Consider the following 24,581-nt stretch of genomic DNA (forward strand, 5'->3'; position numbering starts at 1 on the left):
CAGTGGACAAACAAGACGCAGGAGAGGAGAAAGAGATTGATGAGTAGACTACACGGAGGGTAAGTATGACGTGTGTATGTTTATTGTGACTTAATTTTCAGTTCAGGTTTGCTTTTAAACATCCTATACTGATTGCATAGCTTGTACTTTTCAACCTGATATGTTGACTCCTTTTCCTCCTCCATAAACTCTTCCTTTCCCTTTTCCCCCTCACCCCTCAGTCCCCCGTCTGTTTTACTTTTTTCTCTTCTTTCCCTTTTTTCGCCCCAAGTAATTTATAGTGGCTCCGTGGTGTAGTGAAAAGCACTAAAGTACTGAATCCCAAAAAACACACAGATAAGTGAATTTGTTGCTTTCCGGCGTCCTCTGTGTACAGCTCGCAGTGTGTCACCTGACCCGCACGGATGTGCATGGACACCAGAAAGCCACTGGGTGCTTTAGGATGTGCAACAGATGGCACTCGGACGATCGGTTAGTGTTTTCTGCTCTGATAACCCTAAAGTTCTGCCCCCGTTATCATCCCCCTCAGGCATGCTGGTTAGTTGAGACTTCCGGATGCCTAGGTTGCGGATAACGAGGATTTTGGCTGTATGTTTTTTACCTGTCACATTTTAATTCCATTTCTGATGACAGTAATCCGTCGATTTCACATGTTCATTCATCAGTCTTCTCCGCGCAACACATTCTCTCTCACAACTTCTCTATTTTGTTCCTTTATTCCAGATTAAACTCTCATGGTCCATATGCAATTCACTTTTTCTCCTGCGTTTTCTCCTAAGTAATATTTTCACACTTTGTCAATAAAATGCCTTTAAAGCCAGTGGTTACCAATTAAAAAATAAAAAAGTCAGATACTCACCTAAAGGTGGCCACACACGATACAATAAAATGATCAGATTTTACAGTAATTCGATAAAAACAATCGTATCTCCCGAAAAAATCGAAAGCTTTTTTTTCATTCGACTGAAAAATCCGATCGGATTTCCCGTTTTCTTCGATTTTAATCGATCCGGACTGCCAGATATTTTTCTTCAATCTTTCTAAAGATTGTATGGTGTGTGTTGGATTGTCAATTTATTAATATACACACCCTAGCAATTTTGTTAGAGTTTCCAATCATTTTTTATCATAATTGGGGGAAAAATTGAACATAGGTGTGTGGTACATTGGTCATATTTTTGAAATGTTACAATCAATCAGAAAAATTGATTGCAATTCTTAAATTGAACAAATATTTAAAAAATTGTATGGTGTGTGGCCACCTTAAGGAGAGGGAAGGCTCGGTCCTAATGAGCCTTCCCTCTCCTCTCCCGGTGCCCTCGGTGCTGCGCTGGCTCCCCCGTTTGCGTCCACCGCCGCAGGGACTTCGGAGGTCTTCGGGAGAACTCGGGCTTCCGAAGACGGGCCGCTCCATACTACGCACGCGCGAGTGCGTCATAGAGGGCGCTCGCGCATGCGTAGTATGGAGCGGCCCGTCTTCGGGAGCCCGAGTGCTCCCGAAGGCTTCCGAAAGCTCCCTTCGGCTGCGGAAGTGGCAGTACTTGACCGAACTGGTCGAATACTGCTACAGGGGATCCTGCGTGGGACCGGGCACCGGGACAGGAGAGGGAAGGCTCATTAGGACCGAGCCTTCCCTCTCCTTAGGTGAGTATCTGACTTTTTTATTTTTTAATTGGTAAACATTCACTTTAAGACCACCAGCAAGCTAGAAAATACTCTATATTTTGATAGTACTGTTTTACCGACTTTTTGGTACATTTTTAATTGTTAAATGCTGAAAACTTATTTTAAACAAAAGATGTTAATTGCATATATATCATGATTCGTGAAATGAAAAAATACATTATTTGGCACTCTGACAATAAATGTATTGTACCTGTAACACCTTTTTCTCTGTCCAAAGCCTGGCACCACGGCAAATACTTTTCTTTTCTTTATATTCATCCTGGGGCAGCCTCCATCTAGAGCTCTAAATCACAATCGCACCAAAATCACATTAAAATCGCAATCACTTAAAAATTTCAAACACAAACAAAATCTCAATTGCAGGAAAGAAGGCGGAAAATCGCAATCGCAGAAAAATGTACTTCCTCTTTTTTAACTTAGGAAATAACAAGATCAACCAGGTGATTTCTTAGAAGAACTCCGAGGTGAAAATAAACTAATGAGATAAACAATTGTATCTATCCTCCATCTCCTAAAAAGGACCCAAGTACTTCCATGACCTTCTGAGAAGACCTGAAGGTATTTTCAACATTAAAGTCGCAGTCCATGAGGCAGCTTCAGCGAAACCAGTAGGATCGCTGAGCCCCACGGCCCTATACATTTACATCTTGCTGGTAAGCTCTATACTTGACGCTACTCTTTTGATGCACTATCGTTTCACTTCATATACTGCGCTCTACGCTGATTTGATTCATGCACTTTATTGGTGGCAATACTTTTTCATGTATGCTTTTTAAGGTTGTGGTTTCTTTCTGCTTTTTGCACTATGGTTGGTATCTAGGTACTTGGTGTGACGCTGTCCCCAAGGGGGGCTCTGGCCTATATGTACTGACACTTTATTCACTTACCTGATAGCACTTTTGCACAGCACTTTATCTTCCAATTTTCATTGTTTACAGGGTTTACAGATTGTTGATTGAATTTGAGGCACTAGCACTTTTCTGCATATTTGCACGTTTTGTTTAGTTTAGCGCATATTTATTGTCTATTTATTGAAGTATGACTTGTACAGTTCTAGGATCAGCAGCATTTTTTGACCCAGTGTCCCTCTATAAGATACATTATTATTTAGCGATAGCTGGTGGGAGACATATTATTGGAGCAACATGCTGCTGATTATGAGAAAATAGGAGCCCAGCAAGTGTTATTGTTTATTATCAGCATTATATATATTTATTATGTCGACTATTAAGGGCCTGGGGGATCACAGTGTTTTTAATTGTTTTTAATCATGTGTTGTTGTTAATAAAGACTTATTTTTTGAGGTACTACTGCAGCTGTGGATACTTGATTATTGATATACTATATGGAGGGACTACTTCTTTCTGTTTTGTTGACAGAATGAATGATCTTTCAGCTGTGAATCTTGTGAAGATCTCTGTCTTGGCTTTTTTTCACAGACTAATTTGTGAAATGTTTGTGATTTTTGATATAATAAAGTTTGATACTGATTTTTGCATAACATTTCTTTTTGATGTGGTCTCATAAATACAAACTGATCATCCTACATACAAATTGAAGCACTAAAGATGTTGCCACCTATGATAAAATTCACAATGTAAATCAGGGTGAGGAAAGGGGGAGAAAACGTTTTACAATGGGGAAACACTGAGTAAATGATTGAAGTAGTAATAATGTAAAAAAATAAGCAATTTTATTCATTACTTTATTTTTAATACAGTTCCTCTTCAAGAATTGCATGATGCATACCTTAAAAATGTAAATGATCTACCAAAGGAAATTTTATTACATCATCAAGGAAACAGAGCAAAAGAAAATTAACAACAGGGAAGGTTGGGCTACTGCTTCAGATTTTGTATATAAGGGAAGAGTAAACCAGTAGTGTTATATCTGCACTGTCCAAGCAGTCTTGCTGAATACAGCTGAAGCCTCTATCTAAGACCAGCAATAATGAAGGTTGCTGCTGATCAAATGAAGACTCTCTACGATGCCAATGGCTTCCTCACAGCCATAAATGTCTTATCTGAAAAAGAACTACAGAATGCACTGAAAAAACATGAACATCTGGAGAAAAAGTTTGGTAAGTTTGCAATTGCAAATGTTCTGTAGAAAAAAAATTTGTCTAGCATGATTGTTTTTTCCGCAACAGATTTGCGATTCCATTACAATGCAAGTGAATGTGAATTGCGAATATTGTATTAGCGTGTGAAAATTGGCATGCGAATTTGAAGTGCATTACACATAATCGAATGTAAATTAACTTCATTAATATATACGAAAAATCGCATTCAGAAAATGTAAATACAAAGATGAACACGAACAAAAGAAGATTGAGGCTACATTCACAGTGGGACATTGCGGAGCTGTGTTATAAAGTCTTACCGCACTGCAATGATAAGCCTATGGGAAGTTCACAGTGTGACGTTAGCGTCGCATTGTAACGTGTAGCGTTATGGTAAAGCACTGCTGCAGAAATAAATTTGGAAAAATGCGGCCAGAAATTGCAGGGATAAGTGTAAAGGCTGCCTAAAGGTTGCCACACAACATACAATTTTTAAATATCTGTTCAATTCAAGAATAGCAATCAATTTTTCTGACTGATTGTAACATTTCAAAAATCTGACCAATGTACCACACACACATATGTTCAATTTTTCCTCAGTTATGATTAAAATGATTGGAAACACTGAGAAAATTGCTTGGGTGTATATATTAATAAATTGACAATCTACCACACATCGTTCAATTTTCATAAAAATGAATCAGAAAAATCCACCATTCCTGATCAACTTATCAAAAAGAAAAAAGGGCATAGAGAGAGAGAGTGAGTGAAAGAGAGGGAGGTGAATAGATAGATAAATAGAGGAAGGTCTACTATTTTCCCAGCAGACAAGCCAGCTGAGCAGTGAGGTAAGAGACTCTGCCTAGAAAGAGAGGTGCCAGACCTTTTATAAAATTAACTGTGCATCTTGGATATTCTCCACAACCCTGTGGCAGATTCCCCCAGTTAGCTGCACCATGATGCTGAGTATCTATGTCTATGACAGAGTATTCATTTACAACATACATTCTTCTCTCAGTGGTAGTACTATTGCTTATGTTACTGCTGCTTTGGTATTCCTTTCACTACAGCTTACTTATAAAAAGTGTGATTCATTCATTAACGGTGTTGTGCTGTCCTAAAGATTGAGTAGTTTTTAAACATGTGTGACATCACATTTATGTTTTTGGATGTGCTGCTGATGTTGTGTACAAAAATTTTATTTTTAAAAAAATGTAGATAAAAAAGAGCAACGTATGCAGTGCCAATGTATAGTGTCACTGTTGGGAGTCGCAGAAGTGACCATTAGTGATTCTGTAACAGTGTCTACAGCATTAAAGCAGAGTAATAAAGGAGCTTGGAGTGACCAAAACCACTAGGAATGTATAGGGGATAAAAGAGACCAAAAAGCCCTCCTACTAAAAAGCAATTCTTAGTGTGATTTGCCTTCTAAAAACAGAAGGAAATTTGCAATAATTCAGCTATAAGTGAACATTTGTGCACCCACAATGCACCACTACGGAACATGCAAATTATCTCTCCTGTAAGCCAGGCTCGCATCCAGAACCGCTGGTATATAGCAAGCCTATAGCTTTAAATTTTACACAGCCACATCAAACCCACAAGTAGACACCCTGTTTCAGCCTTACTTACTTACTGTAATGCTGGGGAGGTCATACTTTCTGACCACCCAGCGCAACAAGGCTAAGAGCTGGATAATGGAAGAGGTTACACAGGCTGCCCAGAGCAACTGCAGTTTTGGGTTTCCGATATCGCTACAAATAAAACACAATGGCAGCACCGTGTGATGTTGCGCTGCCTTAGTTCGCACTGTGCTGCCTTAGCGATAGCAAGCATTCAGACAGGTACAAGACAGGACTATAGATTGGAGCGTAACTAGTAGCAACCGCAGCTCACAGTCCACAGAAGAGGAGCAAGCAGGCTAACAACAGTCACCAGAAAGCATCCACCCAGGCAAAACTACAGGATAGAACGTAACTAATAGCAACTGCAGCCTATAGTTACATTCCCAGAAACTAGAGTAGCAGGAATACTACCAGTCACTAACGTGGTGATGGCAGAATCCAAGCTATCAGGAAATGGACTTCACTGACCCACTGTGAATGCAGCGAACGTCCATCAAGCATGAAACTAGGCAATACACAATAATAAGAAAAATAACAAACAGCTCAACTAACGGATAAATATATATTAGCAAGTCTGCATATATATTTATCAATATTTGCTTTTGTGCATAAGTATTATTATTCATTTAGAAATTATACGTACGTTCCCAAAGTACACTTTTTTTTTTGCTCTGAGAGCTGACTTTGCATTTTATTTATAACTGCTTTATTCATCTTCTAACATAAGCAGAAATGCTTTCTGATTGTCTGACTGTTTTCAGGAGAGCCTGCAGTATCAGAGAAGTGTTTGTTTACATTCCTCACTTGATACAATTAAATACAAGATAACATTATCTAAAGTTCGGATGCGTTCAGCTTTTCTGGCAGGGAACTTCTAATTCCTGTGTGTAACCCTCTGAATGCTGTTCTAGTAAAAAAAAAAATGCTGTTTGTATATAATATGCTGTAAATAATCTATTAGAGCAAAGAAGAAATGCTGGGTTTCTTTCCGCTTTAAAGAGACTCTGTAACATTAAAAAGATCCCCTGGGGGGTACTCACCTCGGGTGGGGGAAGCCTCCGGATCCTAATGAGGCTTCCCACGCCGTCCTCTGTCCCACGGGGGTCTCGCCGCAGCCCTCCGAACAGCCGGCGACTGTGCCGACTGTCAGTTCAATATTTACCTTTGCTGGCTCCAGCGGGGGCGCTGTGGCGGCTTTCCATTCCGAACTACACGGAAATACCCAATCTCATTCAGGTCCGCTCTACTGCGCAGGCGCAGGAAACTTGCGCCTGCGTAGTAGAGCAGATCCGACGGCGATCGGGTATTTCCGTGTAGTTCGGAGCCGACAGCCGTCAGAGCGCCTGCGCAGGAGCCAGGAAGGTAAATATTGACGTCACCGCTGCACGGACTCCACGGAGGGCTGCAGCGAGACCCCTGACGGATGGAGGACGGCGTGGGAAGCCTCATTAGGATCCGGAGGCTTCCCCCACCCGAGGTGAGTACCCCCCAGGGGATCTTTTCATGTTACAGATCCTCTTTAAGGTTTTATACTTACCTAAGAAGAGGGAAGACTCTGGATACTGTAGAGCCTTCCTGTTCCTCCTTGCTGCCCATCATTACTGTGCCATGCCTGGTTAAACTTTTTCAATCTGCTAGCCCTTCGGTAGTCTTCGGAAGTACTCGTGCCCCCAAGTACTTTTGAAGACTAGCGTATCTGTACTGCACATGCACAAGTCTGGGCTTCTTCAGAAGTACTTGGGAACGTGAGTGCCAAAGACTACCATAGCGCTAGTCGACCTAGAAGAAGTTAAGCTGGGCACGGCGCAGGAACGATGCCCAGTATGGAGAAAAGGGAAAGCTCTATGGTATCCAGAGCCATCCCTCTTCTTAGGTAAGTATCAAACCTGAAGTGAGTATCCTCCCTTCAAGTTCACTTTAAGAAAGCTAGAGCATCTTGTAAACTGAAGGATGTCATCTTTCTCCTGTTGCTCTACATTCCATATATAATGATGCCTCCTCATTGCTGTTTACATTTACAGCTCTTTTTAAAAAGCACAATGGGACACATTTATCAAAATCGGTACAAGGAAAACTCGATAATTGAGAACTGGTGCAAGAATGAGTAAGATGTCCTGAAAAACAAGGATTGGTCGAGTTGAGCAACTGCTCTACTTATGCACCTGTTTAGTAGCAGATTTGTTCATATTCTCTTAGTGCTTAGTTCTCTTAGTTTTGATAAATCTGTCCCACTGATATCTGCTGGCTGCTATAGTTTGTGACTCGAGACCTACTGAAGCCCTATATATTATCCTGTTTGGTCAAACAGCTCTGGAACCAAAGTGAAACATATTCAAACAACTCTTAAAAAACAACTAAAGCGAAAGGGCTTCCATATTTATTTCCTTTCAAGCAATACAGGTTGCCTGGCTATCCTGCTAAGTCCCTGCCTCTAATGCTTTTAGCCATAGACCCGGAACAAGCATGCAGCAGATCAGGTGTTTCTGGCATTATTGTCAGATCTGACAAGATTAGCTGCATGCTTGTTTTTGGTGTTATTCAGACACTACTGCAGCCACATAGATCAGCAGGACTGCCAGGCAACTGGTATTGTATAAAAGGAAATAAATATGACAGTTTCCATATACCTCTCACTTTAGTTGTCCTTTAAGAAACCCACAAAAGTAGGTTGATTGGTAGTAGTCACCCCCATCAAAAATCACAGAGGCGTAAGCTTAATTAAACATTTTTTTAAATAATTGTATAATTAGATTTCTTAAAGGAAACCTGAGACGTTTCCTCCTGGGGCCTCCTCCAGTCCCCTTCAAACCATTGGCTTTCTCGCCATCCTCCTGGGCCGATTTGATCCTCAGCTAGTCGGCCCTGTAGTTGCTGCATTATACAGCACATGTGCGGCCAGGCCACGCATGCACCCCCACCATGCTCCTGTCGCTAGGAGCATGATGGGGGCACGTGTGCAGTCAGACTGCAAATGCGTCGACTCAGCGGCCTAAAGGGGGCTGGAGGAAACCCCAGGTACGTGTACATTTTTTTATCATCTCAGGTAAACTTTAATGCTACCACAGTTAATAGAGGGCATTTGTCTTTTCCAGGCAAGGAATACACTCAGTACAGTCTGCACAACATCCACTTGCAATATGAATGGGTGATGAACTTAGCCACCCACCCTAAACTATTGGAAGTAATCACAGCTGTTTTGGGCCCCAACATCATTCTGTTGGACTCTAGATTTATTTGCAAATATCCCCCCTCTGAGGTTCCACACAAAGAAGACACAGCTCCATATGTTGCCTGGCATCAGGACATCAAGTAAGTGCATTTTACAAGGGCATAGAGCTATGAGATGATTCATTTATCATGAGAGGACATATCACATATAATATTCTTGTTCATTTACAGATACTGGGGATTTGAGGGAGGTCCAGTGGCATCAGTATGGCTGGCATTTGATGATGTTGATGCAGAAAATGGAGTACTGCAAATTATTCCAGGTATTTTTATTTATTTTTGGTAACACTTTCAGTATCTTCTTGCACATTATAAAAGCGGCATTATCAGCCATAACATCAAATTCCATTTACCCACTGCTCTGTCTTTGATATGCAGATTACAACCTGACCCTGCATTGCATGCATTCCAATATAGTCATAAATGTTTCTGCTGTAGTAAAACATATCTCAGTCATCCTGGCTCTGTTAGGTACATTGCCGAGGACATTGCCAAGGAGAGGGAAGCTTGTCATCTCTCCTCTTACATTCCTGCTCCTCAATGATTGGCTGAGGGCAGTTCAGTGTGAATCTGCTGAAATACGATCTATGCTGTGCTCACATGTGTTTTCAAAGCAAGCTAATTATAACAGTGTAGTTTCTAGGAGAGAAAAAAAGCGTAAGGGAGGAAATTACAGCAGGACTGGCTTCAGTCAGAGGCAGTAAAAATGGAAAATGTCAGAGGCAGTAAAAATAGTAAATGTTTTCTCTTTATTTACTATATAAAATTCACTGAAATCAAAATGTGGACAGAACAATACAGATTGCAAAATCAGAATCATTTATTTTGCCAAGTACAAACGGGGGATTGTACCCGAAATTGGTTTTGACTCATACAGGTTCTGGCAGGATGGGGAGGATAATGTCCGAAAGTCAAGAGCTGAGCCTGCCATACTACGGCATCACCAGTCACACTTGGCATTATCATCTGTCATCCCTAAGAAGACATGGGGGAGGGAGGCAGGGGAAGGCAAAGGTTCAGCACAGATGACCCAGTTCTTAATTAAAAAAATCTAAGGTGATGGCTGACGCTGCTGGGGATCCTGATTGCTGACATCTGGCATCTGGCAGCGCTGGCCAAGGTCTTCCAGTTCAAAAGGTGCAGTAGTGTTCATTCTGTGGTGGGTCCCGACTCTTGGGCAGCATTCAGCAAGGCTGGTCAAGATAATCTGGCTCTCACAGAAGCATCCGGCTGCGGCAGCACTTACTTAAATCTTTTTTCTTTATTACTACAAAACTTTACACATTATATTCTTCAATGAGCAACATATAAATAATCCTTTTCAAGAGTAAAAAAGGTAAAAACAGATACTATAAATTGATCCATAAAAGGACTTAAGTAAAATGTGTACATTTCTCTTTAAAGGGTATGTTAAATGAAAAATGTCCCAGTTTTAACTTACCTAGGGCTTCTTCTAGCCTCTGTAGTCGTTCTGGTCCCTCGCCGTTGATCCCTGCATCAGCTGTCCTCCTCAGAAAGGTGACCGACTCAGTAATAGTATCTGTTTTACCTTTTTACTCTTGATAAGGAATGTTTATATGTTCATTGAAGAATATTATTTGTGTGACGATTTGTTCTAATAAAGAAAAAATGGATTTGCTGCTAGAGTTTCTTGAATGATTGTGCTATGTTTTGAATATGGGACACCTTTTAAGGATATTATATTTTATATCATTCAGTTACCCTTAATTTCTGCATACTTGTTATATGCCTTCCTGCAGGCAGCCACAAGCAGGGAATTCTGGAGCATAGAACTGCAGTGATTCCTGGGAACATGCTGACAGCGAATCAGGAGATCCCTGAACATCTGGTGAATGTAGAAGATCTAGTGGAATGCCCACTCAAAGCTGGCCAAATGTCTGTGAGTAACAACAGAGCCTTAATGAATCCTAAACAGTCTAACTATGGAGAAAAATATTGTTAGGGACTAGGGAGTTACAACAAAACCTTTGTCACCGTATAGCAGACACATTTTAACAAATCCAGTCAGGTTTGCAGGATTACTAATTGATACATTTAGTATTTTTCCCACCAACAGTAAAACTTTAGGAAACTAGACTTACAAATGTGTCTCTTAAAGGTATAATAAGACTAGCATTTATAATTATACATATCATAAGAGCAAAGCTATGCATGACGTATCTGATGCAACAGACATAATGAAGAAATTCTGAATAAGGGGTCTGTGCCATGGATGGTGACACTGTATCTGCTGTCCCTGTGCACGTTGCAAATTTGTCATGGTGTGTATCTAGATTTCTTATACTATACTTGAAGATAAAGGGTTTTGATGCACAACATTACGTAATATTGCCGTGCAAAGACAGAGCACGGCAATATTACCCTTACTTCCGGGAGCAAGTACCGTGATTTATGCTATTAGCATGAACAGTGATACTTGAGTAGTGCGACCGTTGCGACGGTAACGAGCGTAACCGTAGCAACGATTGTGCTCCTCGGGTACCATGGGTTGCACTAATAGCATAACTTGCGGTACTTGCTAACGGAAGTAAGAATAATATTGCCGCACGCTTTCTGTGCATGTCAGTGTCACCGGGATTTAGTGTATCAGGCCCAAAGTGTCATAGTTAGGCTGGAAGAGTTTGTACAGTTGGCACAGCCAAAGCTTCAGCCAGATTCTAACTATATTAACATTTTCAACTATACAGAGTTTAAAGGAAACCCAAGGTGAAAATAAACTCACGAAATAAACAATTGTATCTATCCTCCTTATCCTAAAATGACTTTTTAAGATATTCCACAGTTTGAATGTATATTTAAATCTACTTTTTACGTTTTTACTGTGTTATTGTTTTTGTTCAATGACACATTAATTGAAGTATGCCAGAGCTAAAATCTATGAACTATTGGCCCTTTTTATCTCATTCCTTCTCTCAGAAGCCATTTTCTGCTAGGAAAGTGTTTTATAGTTACTTACATAACTTACATAATGCCACTTACATACCTGATGTTTAACTCTTTCAGGCAGAGAAAGAAAAAAAAGGAACACCGAATAGTTATTTGTGTGCTAAGCACTGTTATTTGTGTGCATACACATGTCTATCTCATCATGTCACATGTCACCTTGGGTTTCCTTTAAGATAAGCAGCACTTGTTTCTTATTTATATTGGCAGGTTCATGATGGATTGACTGTTCATGCCAGTGAACCAAACATGTCTGACAGAAGACGTTGTGGGTTTGTGATCCGCTATGTCCCCACTACAGCCTACCCTGTCCAGGTTAGCAATTGATACATGAGCTCTTCTACATTACAGTTAAATCTGGCATTATGTCAAACACAAACTCCTCCTTATACTTCTGTTTCATTTCTGGAAACCTCCGCTGATTTCTAATTCTTACATATTTCAGCGGTTAGATTTCTTTACAGTAGTTTAAGTCTCCGTTTCCTTCACTGTTACATTCCAGAACGGTGTCACATTTTAAACCAAATTATAAATTGCTCTTCAGTATGATGTATTCACAGGAGAGAGAGTTATACTACAACCAACACTGTGTTATTTGCAGAGTTTGGGTTGGCATCAAATCGTGGGGATACAGTATTTCCCCACATGAATAAGAAAGTGGCAGGTGTTACATTTTACTATTAGTTACACAAAACTGAAATACTTTTGGATAAATCTGAAACATTTTTTATGTTTTAAATCCAGTAGCAGTAATGCTTTAGCAAACATCCAATAAAAGCAGAAGCTGCTGTTTCTGTGTATTTAGCCATGCAAGAGTACCTGTCTTCTTCTAGACACCTAGTTTTGCTTCTTACCTGCAGCAATTGGAAGCAGGTAAACAGATTTTAGAACAGTTTGTTAATGATTACCACTATTCAAAGCAGATATAAAAGTGATATTTTCCAGCATAGGACCACTGAAGAGATAATACTGTAATTTAGGAAGGGCCCATAGTGGGCCTTTCTGGTCCAAGAGCCCCCGGTGCGATCACAACCTCTGCATGCCCTATTGCTGACACTAGAACCACATTCTGCTCAGAGGAAATTACTCAACATGATTGCTTTAAGACTTGTCCTTGCTGAGTTTTGGGTGTAGCTAGGCTTTACTCCACTCCACTATGTACGAGTATATGGAGTTTTTCTCAGGTCAGTTTTCATGCATTACATTTAAAGAGGAACTGCAGTGAAAATAATGTAATGAAAAAAAGTGCTTAATTTTTTTTACAATATTTATTTATAAATGTGTTTAGTCAGTGTTTAGTCAGTGTTTGTCCATAGTTTAGTCAGTATTTAGTCAGTATTTGTCCATTGTAAAATCTTTCCTCTCCCTAATTTACATTCTGAAATTTATCACATGGCGACATTTTTACTGCTGACTTGTAATGTTTGTGGAAGGAGATACTGCTTTTTTGGCATTTGAAAACAGCTGTTATTTCCCACAATGCAACAAGGCTCCAGCAGTGTGATGGCAGTACCTAGGTGCTGACATCACACTGTGGGAGGGAGAAGTAGGATGCTGAGGTGCACTAACCAAAATACTATCTATTTTATAATTATGTTGTTTTCTTTGTTTTAGCTGCTCTAATAGAAGTACTTGCTTTGCATTCTGTTAAATATAATGATTGAAATACTGAAAAGGAAATCATTTATAGTATGTAACATCTTTCATTCCAGGATCCAGAACGCCCAAGAACCTTTCCAGCAACAGTACTGGTAGCAGGAGAGGATGAAAATAAATACTTCCAAGACCACGCCCCCAATTTCTTCAGAAAAGCTCTTTGAAGTTATTTTTGTTCTGTTTTGTTTCTTTTTTATTTCCTTTTTTTTTAACCAAACTTCACTTTTCATGCCAACCTCTTCAAAAGTCTGATACATTCTTGCAATAGTACCCATGGATTAATGAATCTGGGAATCTGTATCGACGAAGGATCGTTTCCCCGATCCATCTTGAAAAGTGAAAGTCATTTTCACGATCGCTCCTTTTTTAACTAAAGTTCATTGACTTTATCGAAATTCTTATTGATCGGTCGCGGCATGATCCGTTATTATGATGGTTGTTGAACACAAACGATCATCTCGGGCAGTCTGCTGTTGGTGGCAGGAGTGTAACAATAGACCCTGCAAGGGATGCAGCTGCAGGGGGGCCCAGAAGCCACAGGGGCCCCCATCCTGAGAGACTGACAACTCAGGGCAAGGAGTGAAAAAACTTTCTGCTCTCTGCACAATTGTTCTAATGACTGCAACTGCTCAGCCACTGATAACGAATCATACAAAGTCTTGTAGAGAAAGATTTGTAGACAGTCCCTATTCAGTGTGTAGGGGGAGGGGGCCCCATCCAAAGTTCTGCAGGGGGGCCCAGTGATTTCTAATTACGCCCCTGGTTGGTGGCATCCATTGGTAAAGCGTGTGTACTTTTGTTCACAGCCATCTGTTGTTACACATTGTTTAACACATTTTTGTTTTTGTTAAATGATGATACAGGATATTGAGAAAAATATCCATTGTCAAGAATAAATTGACCCAAAAATCTTGATGTAGGTACAGACCTTAAGGCTTTTTCTGAAAACCTCACATTGGGGTATATGCACAAGGGGTTGGTTAAATGTATTTGCACAGACAGTGCACATAACTGTAACAAAAAAAAGTGTATTACACAATTATAAGACTTTATTTATTGATGTATGTCTAATGTAAAATTCTGTCTAGTTGTTTGCATAAGTATTGGCTGGGTAGTATTTATGGGAATGGAAGAATTTAAAGAGGAACTGCAGTAAAAATAATGTAAAAAAAAAGTGCTTCATTTTTACAATAATTATGTATAAGTGATTTAGTCAGTGTTTGCTCATTGTAAAATCTTTCCTCTCTGATTTACATTCTGAAATTTATCACATGGCAAAATTTTTACTGCTGGCAGGAAATGTCTGTGGAAGGAGATACTGCTTTTTTGGCATTTGGAAACAGCTGTTATTTCCCACAATGGAACAAGGCTCCCGTACCTAGGTGCTGACATCACACTGTGGGGGGTGGGGGGTGTTTCACCACAATATCAGCCATACAGAGCCCCCTGATGAACCGTTTGTGAAAAGGAAAAGATTTTTTCTGGGAAAGGGGGTATCAGCTACTGATTGGGATGAAGTTAAATTCTTGGTTACGGTTTCTCTTTAAATTCCAAAATTAGCATTCCAGTTTTGGGTAGATGCCAGTGAATTCCATGGGAACCTGGATTGAAGGAAATAAGGAGAAAATTTAGCTGCCATATAAAGTAAATTTTTCCTGCCGCTGGGGAAGTGTGCCTTCCCCTGTCTGGCAGGCTATGCGGGCTATGCAGAACTATGTAGGGAGCTTTTATAGTTACCTGTTCTGGGCTCTGGACCAGCTTCCTCTCTTCAACCTCTCGGCATCCTCTTCTGACTCGATCACATGTTATTAACTGTGATCGGGGTTCAGAAGATAGTGTCGGCGGTGCAGCACCACCCATTGCACCGAAACAATATGTGTCTATTCAGTATAAACTGACTGCCAATGTGCAGTCTGGTGCTATTTTACTATATATGGCTAATTAAGGCTCTTGCCACTATTACATTGCACATATTTAAAGCAACCAACTAGCAATGCAGAGTGAAGTCTGATTGCTTGGGGGTTATAGCCTTATTAGATAAATCTGTAAAATCAAGAAAGCCCTGGTCCAGTCTCCTATTATTAAATGCATATCATAGTAAATTTGCATCAATCAGCGATGTACAAATAGTGAGGGTCATGTCTAGGCAACCTCATGGAGAAGCATGTGATCAGTTTGATCTGGTGTTAGATATGTTAGTCACTGATTTGCTAGTCATGATCATGTGCTAAAGCAGGCTGTGATGACAGCAAATCAGAGCTTTGCAAATCTATCAGCTGGTTAAACAAATCACATGCATCTCTATGAGTTCTCCTAGACATGATCATCACTATGTAAGAGCTTTCCTGCACTGCAGGTCTGTACTTTTTACAATTAATATATTGAATCTACCGCTCTGATTTCTCACAGGCTGCATCCAGTAGCTCTTTTTTTTTACTAGGAGTGTGTAAGTTCCTCCCCAGCATACTGCAAATCACCCAGCCAACATGCTCCTTTTACGTAACTATCTGTTTGTGGCCAGCCCTGCAACTTTATAAAAGCCATTTGTGTCTCCCATCACCGTACCTGTGATAAAAAGTAACTTCTCACTGCCCTGTTGTTTGTTTTTTAATAAGCACACTAAGTGTGGAAAGGGTAAATACACACTCATACATAAACATGATGGGTGATGATCATGTCTAGGAGAACTCATAGAGAAGCATGTGATTTGTTTAACTAGGCAGAAATTGATAGACTTTTCAGAGCTTTAATGTTGCTGTGCTTACCACAAAGAATTAATCTCTCTTAGAAACACAGAGGAGGTGGCAGAGCCTCCAGCACCCAAGGCTGAGATACCAAAGTGCGCCCCCCCCCCCATCCCTCCCACCCCAGCCGTCACACATTGATTGCTATTAGATAAAGAGGCGCCGCAGGGCTCCCAACCCCCCCCCCCCCCCCCCCCAAACCTTAATCTCTAGTTATCTGGCTTGCAGTCACTGCCATGTATTCCCTTTTCTAATTTCTCTCTGTTTCAAACACAATAGGGGAATGATAGCAGAATGAGTTGTGCGCTCCCTCCTAAACTGCACCCTGAGGCTGGAGCCTCTCTCACCTCTGCCTCGGCCCGGCCCTGGGAGGTGGACAGAGTCAGCTCTGTATTCACAATGAAAGACTAGCTGATGTCTCCTCCCGGTTTCTCCCTCACTACATAATGTGGCTGATGATGGAATAGGGGGAGGAGTTTGGACAGTTCACAGACTGCTATTCAGTCTACCTTAGGCTCCCTGCACATTGCAAATCCGTTTTCCGATTCCGATTCCGTTTCCGATTTTAAATTCCGATTTTCCCTGAATACATTCAACAGAAAAATGGATCAAAAAACGCAGCATGCAGTAAAGATTAAAAATCGGAATCGGATGTAAAAACCGATTAAAAAGCGTAATCGGGATCGGAATCGCATACAGTGTTGCATCTGATCCAGACAGACAGAAATTAAAATACACAGCATATGGTTTATGTGCATCTGTGTGCAATGATACATTGTAGATAATATACACTAACATAGGAGCCTAAACTGTGACTTTAATGTTAATTTTCACAACATTCAAACAGCCTTTTTTTTTTTGCTTGTTGTTTTTAATACTTATTTTGAAAATATATATTTGTAAAATAAAGTGTTTTCGATTCATATGATGTATGGCATTTTCTTTATCAAAATTTGGTTTAACTTCTGTTACGAATGTTAGCTCATTCATTCATTCTACAAATGATTCTGGTATTTGCTGTAACTTCATCTGCGTAGAAACTATTCACATATTTTTGTGATCTCTTTGAAGAGAACCCATTGCAACATGCTGGACTGTCCTCATGTGATAAACAGTAATGTGACTGATAGGAGCCGCTGTAAACTGAAACAGGAACACCACCTAACTTGTTTTCATTTTGATGCATACTACGAGTACACCAGAAGTTACCTAGATAAACAGTAATTCAGGCAAATGCATTTATCAATGTCAAACAAGACCTCCTCCAAATTACCCTTGTAAAGCTCTTTACACGGGTTCATTATGGTTTAAATGGTGTCAATTCCAAAGTGAACAAGAGCCAGAATAAAACTGCAGCAATCACTGACTACTTCAGCAGCAATGACTGACTACTTAACTCACTGCCTACTCAGTGCAGCAATAACTGGCTACTCAACTCACACAGTGAAGCAGTGACTGACTACTTAACCCAGCAGTCCCCAAACGTTTGGGGTCGAGGGCCGGGTCAACAAACTTCAGACTGCTGGGGGGCCGGAGTATACATAAAATGATGTAGAAGACAGTAAAGCATACCCAGGTGACAACCTGCTGTCCAATTGGACAGCAGTGTCACCGGATGTGGAATTTTATGGGAAAACAGTGAGTTACTGCTTTCAGGCTTCCATGTGGATGGGTGGTGCCAGCACTGCTATTCTATATGCGGACTGCCAATATTTAAAGATGTAGCTGACCACATCTATAAGTAATATATTTTGTGTGGGGGGGCGGTAAAAAAGCCTCAGGGGGCCACATTTGGCCCACGGACCTTAGTTTCAGGACCTGTAACAAACTTACCTGGTGTGGTCTCTGCAAGCTGCTCAGAGGGCCCTTTTCCACCAGCGCATTTGCGCTGGCTGAATCGCAAAAACGCAAACCACTAGCGATTTTACAATCGCTACGGTTTGCTTTTTAACATAGGAATCGCGGTAGGTCATTTCCACTACCGCGATTCGCTTTTGACGGGAACCCGAACGCGCGGCGGAGCGATATTTGCCGCGATTTTGCTATGCAGTGCATAGCATAGCAAAATCGCGGCCGCGAACGTCGGGGAATCGCCGGTTTTGCGATTCAGCAATCGCTAGCGTTCAGCGTGAACGCTAGCGACTGCAGGTGGAAAAGGGCCCTGATAGTTTGGAGCAGCTGGAGGAACTTTCCCTTTCCTCTTTGATCAAAGGCATCCCCGGCTCCCCTGTAGACATGAATCAGAGTGATGGCATCCCCGGCTCCCCTATAGATGTAGGTCGGCGTGTTGGTTCTGGCAGGACTCGTGCAGCTCAGAGCTGTCTTTATAGGCTGAGGAGGCGTGTCTGATGGGGTGTCAGCGGCGATGTCATTTCTGGGGGCTGGGCTTGTGCTCTGCCTCCTGGGCAGTGGCGGCTCCAGGAATTTTTTTAGGGGTGCTATGCAGGTGCTGGACCAATTTCTGGGGTAGCTGATGGCAAAAATGGGTGTGGCTACAACAAAAATGCGCGTGGTCATGACCGGATTAGGGCGGGGCTAACTGTAATTTAAAGTGAACCCGGGGTGAGAGTGATATGGAGGCTGCCATATTTATTTCCTTTTAAACAATTCTAGTTGCCTGGCAGCCCTGCTGATCTATTTGGCTGCAGTAGTGAACTGAATTACACCAGAAACAAGCATGCAGCTAATCTTGTCAGTTCTGACAATATTGTCAGAAACCCCTGACCTGCTGCATGCTTGTTCAGGGTCTATGGTTGAAAGAATTAGAGGCAGAGGACCAACACGGCAGCCAGGCAGCTGGTATTGCTTAAAAGGAGATAAATATGGCAGCCTCAATATTATTCTCACCTCGGGTTCCCTTTAAAGTGCAACGCAAAGACAGAGGGCCCAAGTTTTGGTGACCCTTTCCCCAGAAAATTCACATAAATGTGCAGGTTTTCTCAAGAAAATACACGTAATGTGAGCAGATTTGAACAAAAAACACGTTCAATAACCCCAATATGCACAATCATTATCAGATATGACCCCAATATGCACAATCGTTATCAGATAAGACCCCAATATGCACAATCGTTATCAGATATGACCCCAATATGCACAATCGCTATCAGATATGACCCCAATATGCACAATCGTTATCAGATATGACCCCAATATGCACAATCGTTATCAGATATGACCCCAATATGCACAATCGTTATCAGATATGACCCGAATATGCACAATCGTTATCAGATATGACCCCAATATGCACAATTGTTAGCAGATATGACCATAATATGCACAATCCTCAGCAGATATGACCCCAATATGCACAATTGTTATCAGATATGACCCAATATGCACAATTGTTAGCAGATATGACCACAATATGCACAATCCTCAGCAGATATGACCCAATATGCACAATTGTTAGCAGATATGACCACAATATGCACAATCCTCAGCAGATATGACCCCAATATGCACAATCCTCAGCAGATCTGACCACAATATGCACAATCCTCAGCAGATCTGACCACAATCAGCAGCACCACCTGAAAAAGAAAAGAAAAACCCATTTACTCACCTACAGTCAGAAGACCTCCTGTCTTGACCTCCTCCTGTCCCGACCTCCTTGTGGCACGCAGCTCCCACGATCATCTTCCTTCCCGACATCACGTGACTTCCTGCCTGCATGCTGAGAGCAGGGCTATGGGAAAATGGCTGCCCGAAGCCCTGCACTGCAGACTCGAAGTCTGCAGAACAGGGCTTCGGGCGGCCATCTTACCGTAGCCCTGCTCTGCTGCTTTGGGCTGCCGCTGTGAACTGACTCGGCATCTCTTAGACGCCTGAAGTCAGTTCACGCCAGGGGGTGCTTTGGGGGTGCTTGGACAATTCTAGGGGGTGCTTGAGCACCCAAAAGCACCCCCCTGGCGCCGCCCCTGCTCCTGAGTATTTAAGGTAAGTGTATTAACTTGCTTGTTGGCCTTGATACTAATCAGTTTGCTGGTTCTTGGCCTAGTCAGTGAGTTTGGAGAGCTACATTAATATATTGTGTAGATGCACAATATATATGTACTCTATTTAGTCAGTCTTGCTTTTTTGTATTATATTATATATTATCGTAATATTTTGAAGTAACATCTTATTGTATATTTATCTGTGTACCGACCTCTGATACATGTGTTCGACTTGGCTTGTCCCTGACTTCGTTATTGCCTGATCCTTACGACTGACACTTGACTTATGTGTATGGCCCTGCCTGTTTATTGACTACGATATTGCTTTGCTACTCTGTACCTCGATACCTCTGACTTTGTGTACGACTACGGCCTGATCCTGACTACGCTTTACGTACTACTGTTTGTGTATACACTTGTACGTTACCTCATCACATATCAGCGTGATAGGACCACTGACTTCACCTGTTCCTGCAGCGAAGGCAGTATATCTACGCCTCACTGGTGGCTATTAATTATTCCAGGGGTGTAGATAGGTGTACTTCGCCAAGCACACCAGCGAACACTCCCGCGTGCGTTCACAGTACACAGGAATAAACTGGGGGAGACATTTAGTTGTCAAATAGTAAAACTACACCCAAATACACTAAATTAAATACAAATAAATAAACCCCCTATTAAAATTAACCCCTCAACTCCCCCACTCTCCCATAGTTACTATAACTATATAATATATATATCTTCTATAATAATTCCCGTGTCCTCCTTTGTCCCTGTGTCCGTGCTTTTCGCTTACTGTGCATGCACGACACACCTGCGGATGTTGGAAAGGCAGGAGGACAGAGCCAGGGGGACTGGCATGTGTGTGTGTGTGCGTGCGTGGGTAAGCGTTGCGATGCTTGGGTACGCGACGTGTGTACGCATGCGCACTGACATGTGGCGATGACAGGGGCGGGAGGGAGGTTGTGAGGGGAGAGGCCTAGGTCCCGTTTAGTGACGGATGCAAAAAATGTGTTCCAAATAAAATATTACCGCCACACATTGTACTAGGGACATATTTTAAATGTTCTAATAACCGGGACAAATAAGCAAATAAATTGTGAGGGTTTGATCCACAGTAGAACCTTTTATTTTAAAACTATAATGGCCGGAAACTGATAAATAATTTTAATTTTTTTTCTTATTATCCCTGTTAAAATTCATTTAGAGTAAAATAATTTTTAGCAAAACATACCACCCAAAGAAAACCTAACTGGTGGTGAAAAACAAATTATAGATAATTTTGTTGTGATAAGTAGTGATAAAGTTATTGATGAATGAATGGAAGGCACGCTGAAAGGTGAACATTGCTCTGGTCCATAAGAGGAAAAATCCCTTAGTGGTAAAGTGGTTAATGAGGAACTGTAACCAAGGAATGAACTTCATGCCAATCAGTAGCTGATACCCCCTTTCCCACGAGAAATCTCTACCTTTTCTCAAATAGATCATCAGGCGGTCTATATGTTTTATATTGTGGTGAAACCCCTCGCACAGTGTGATGTTTTGAACTTGGTCCTGATAGTTTGCTGTCTGTGAACCTTGTTGCTTTGTGGGGAATGTTTTTTCCAACTGCCAAGCAAGCAATATCTCCCTGTGCATAGAACTGTCAGTAACAAGCATTCCGTACATATCCCCTGGCAGGACTAAAAATGTCGCCACCTGCGATAAACTTCAGAATGTAAATCAGGGAGAGGGAATATTTTACAATGGGCAAACACTGACTAAATAATCTACTAATGAATATTGTAAAAATAAGCAATTCTATTATGTTATTTTTAAAGGGAACCTGTACTGAGTAAAATTATTTAAAATAAACACGAGGTAAGTAACTTCAAATGAACATTACATAGTTACCTTGACATCAATTCCTCTCAGAAGCGCACCATTTTCTTCTGACAATAATTCCTTCCAGTTCTGACAATATTTTGTCAGAACTGAAATATATCAGTTGCTGTCAGTTATATATCAGTTGTTGTCAGTTATAGCTGAGAGGACAGCTGCTGTGCCAAGTAATGTCCATGTTTCCCTATGGCTCAAGTGGGCGATGTGACAGTTTAACCATTTAACGGCAAGCATACGTATTAAAACGTCATGCTTTCCCCTATTAATGGCAACATGACGTTTTAATACGTCGCGCGTTCCCGCCGCCGCTCCGCACGTGTCCGCGCCGCTACCGCCGCCGTTTCCGTCGGGTTCCCGTGCTGGGTGATTGGGGAAGAGGACCGAGTGGTCCTCTACCCAATCGCACTGCCTGGAGTGAATGGACGCGACCGCGAACAGCGGCCGCATCCATTCACAAAACAGGAAACTGTCACAGTTGCTAAAATGTAAAATGAAAAAAAAAGTGATCACTTCCTAATGGGAGAGTGTTCACTAGCACCATCTTGTGGCCAAAAAGTATATTGCACATACAGGCAAATACATAATATCCACACAATATTAATAAAATTAAATTACATTTCCACCCTTTCCCCCCTCAAAAAAAAACCACTTTTAAAAAAAAAAATCAGCTTTAAATAAATAAATAGTTGCCTTAGGGACTCAGCTTTTTTAATCTATATTGTATGAGGGAAAAATAATTTTACTTTATTACATAGGGGCTTGTAATTATGGCCAGAACAAAAACAAAACTAAACAGAAAAATAACACCTATATTTCAAAATAATATATTGTCGCCATACATTGTGATAGGGACATAATGTAAACGGTTTAATAATCGGGACTACTGGGCAAATACAATGTGTTGGTTTTATCAACAGGAGCATGTTTAATTTTAAAACTATAATGGCTGAAAACTGAGAAATAACGATTTTTTCCCATTTTTTTTGTATTTTTCCAATTAAAATGCAATTAGAATAATAAATAAATAAAATTCGTAGCAAAATGTACTACCCACAGAAAGCCTAATTGGTGGCGAAAAAAACGAGGTATAGATCATTTCCTTGTGATAAGTAGTAATATAGTTATTAGGGAATAAAAGGGAGGAGCACTGACAGGTGAAAATTGCTCTGGTCCGTTAGGGTAAAAACCCTTGGGGGTGAACTGGTTAACAGTGTGCTGTCCAGAAAGCTGTTATGGGGTAATTGCCATTTTCAAAATGGAGGACAGAGAATTCCCTTGATCACAGTGGACAAAGAGGATGCAGGAGAGGAGAAAGAGATTGAGGAGTAGACTACATCATTAGGATCAACTTTGACCCTCTACATCACAGTCAGCAGACACAGGGTATCCAATCATTTTACACTCCCTCCTGGAGCCCCCTCCCCCCTTATAAAAGGCAGGCAGCGTCAGCCTTTTCACTCACTCGTGTGGCTGCAGTAATTATAGAAGGGAGAGAACCTGCTGTAGACATAGGGAAAGCTTAGGTAGGCTCTTGTGTTAGGCTAGTTAGCTTGCTCCTTTCAGATACTTATTGCTAAAAAGCACTCCTCATCCTCAACAGCTCTTTTGAGAGTTAATGTTGTTCTTGTGATGTATTTTGTGTGTGTGTGTGTCCCACAGACACTTGTGTTGCATATACAGCCCTGTCAGTCAGTCGCAGCTGAACCTTGGCCCCTTGGTAATTCCTACTGTGCCACTGCCAGGCCCAGCACATTCAGTGACTACCTGTGTGTGTGACAGTTGCACATTTGTAATACCAATCACTGCATACCTACCTGTTCAGGGCACCTACCTATGTGAGCGTATGCAGTGTTATATAGCACCAATCACTGCACATGTTCACGGTACCTGTGTGTGTGACAGCTGCACATTTGTAATAACAATCACTACATACCTACCTGTTCAGTGCACCTACCTACGTGAGCGCACGCAGTGTTATATACCACCAGTCACTGCACCTGTTCACGATACCTGTGTGTGTGACAGCTGAACATTTGTAATACTAGTCATTGCATAATTGTTCACAGTACCTGTGTGACCGCACGCTTTTTAATATACCAGTCCATGCATACCTGTTAACTGCACCTGTGTGACAGCTGCACATTGTATTAAAATACCAGTCACTGCATACCTTTCACTGCACCTGTGTGACTGCACATTGTATTAGTTAAGTCAGTGTATAACTTTCACTTCATCCCCCCCGATATGGACAAAACAGGCAGAGCCAGAGGCAGACCCAGAGGCAGGCCACCCGGCAAGTCTGTTCGAGGTTGTGCTGACGTGATTTCGTGCGACCCTGGACCAAAGTATAGTGCTCAGAAGAAGGCATGTCCCATCAACTCCCAAGATTGTCAGGACGTGGTTGACTATTTAACACAGAACACCTCATCTTCCGCAGCCACCAGCGCTACTACAAGCACCACATCCGCTGCATTTGAAACTTCGCAGGAGTTATTTGGTGGGGAATGCACTGATTCACAGCCATTATTGTTACAACAAGATGAAGGCGCTAAGCAAGTTACACCACCTCATATGTCTGAATTAGGCGACACTATGGAAGTAAGGTGTGAAAAGGAAGATGATAAAGTACCTGCTGCTGGAACAGTTTTGGAGGTGTCTGATGCAAGCGAAGCAAGGGAGGATGATTATGATGATGATGATGATACTGCCATGGATGCCACGTGGGATCCTAATAGACAAGATGACCATGCCCTTCAACATCAGCTGCTGACGCCACCATAGTGCCCACACCCCT

At 41.5% G+C, this 24,581-nt stretch overlaps 1 protein-coding gene across 1 annotated transcript; it reads left to right on the forward strand.

Moving 5' to 3' along the window:
- The first annotated feature begins 3,589 nt into the window (after window positions 1–3,589).
- On the forward strand, window positions 3,590–16,888 carry LOC137527153 (probable alpha-ketoglutarate-dependent hypophosphite dioxygenase). Its single transcript, XM_068247602.1, has 6 exons — window positions 3,590–3,766; window positions 8,466–8,682; window positions 8,773–8,864; window positions 10,362–10,501; window positions 11,776–11,880; window positions 13,278–16,888. The coding sequence occupies exons 1-6, from the start codon at window positions 3,637–3,639 to the stop codon at window positions 13,383–13,385; spliced, it is 792 nt and encodes a 263-aa protein (XP_068103703.1). The 5' UTR covers window positions 3,590–3,636; the 3' UTR covers window positions 13,386–16,888.
- Window positions 16,889–24,581: the final 7,693 nt, after the last annotated feature.

This window comes from Hyperolius riggenbachi, chromosome 8 (genome assembly GCF_040937935.1).
Source record: "Hyperolius riggenbachi isolate aHypRig1 chromosome 8, aHypRig1.pri, whole genome shotgun sequence".
NCBI classification, from domain to species: domain Eukaryota; kingdom Metazoa; phylum Chordata; class Amphibia; order Anura; family Hyperoliidae; genus Hyperolius; species Hyperolius riggenbachi.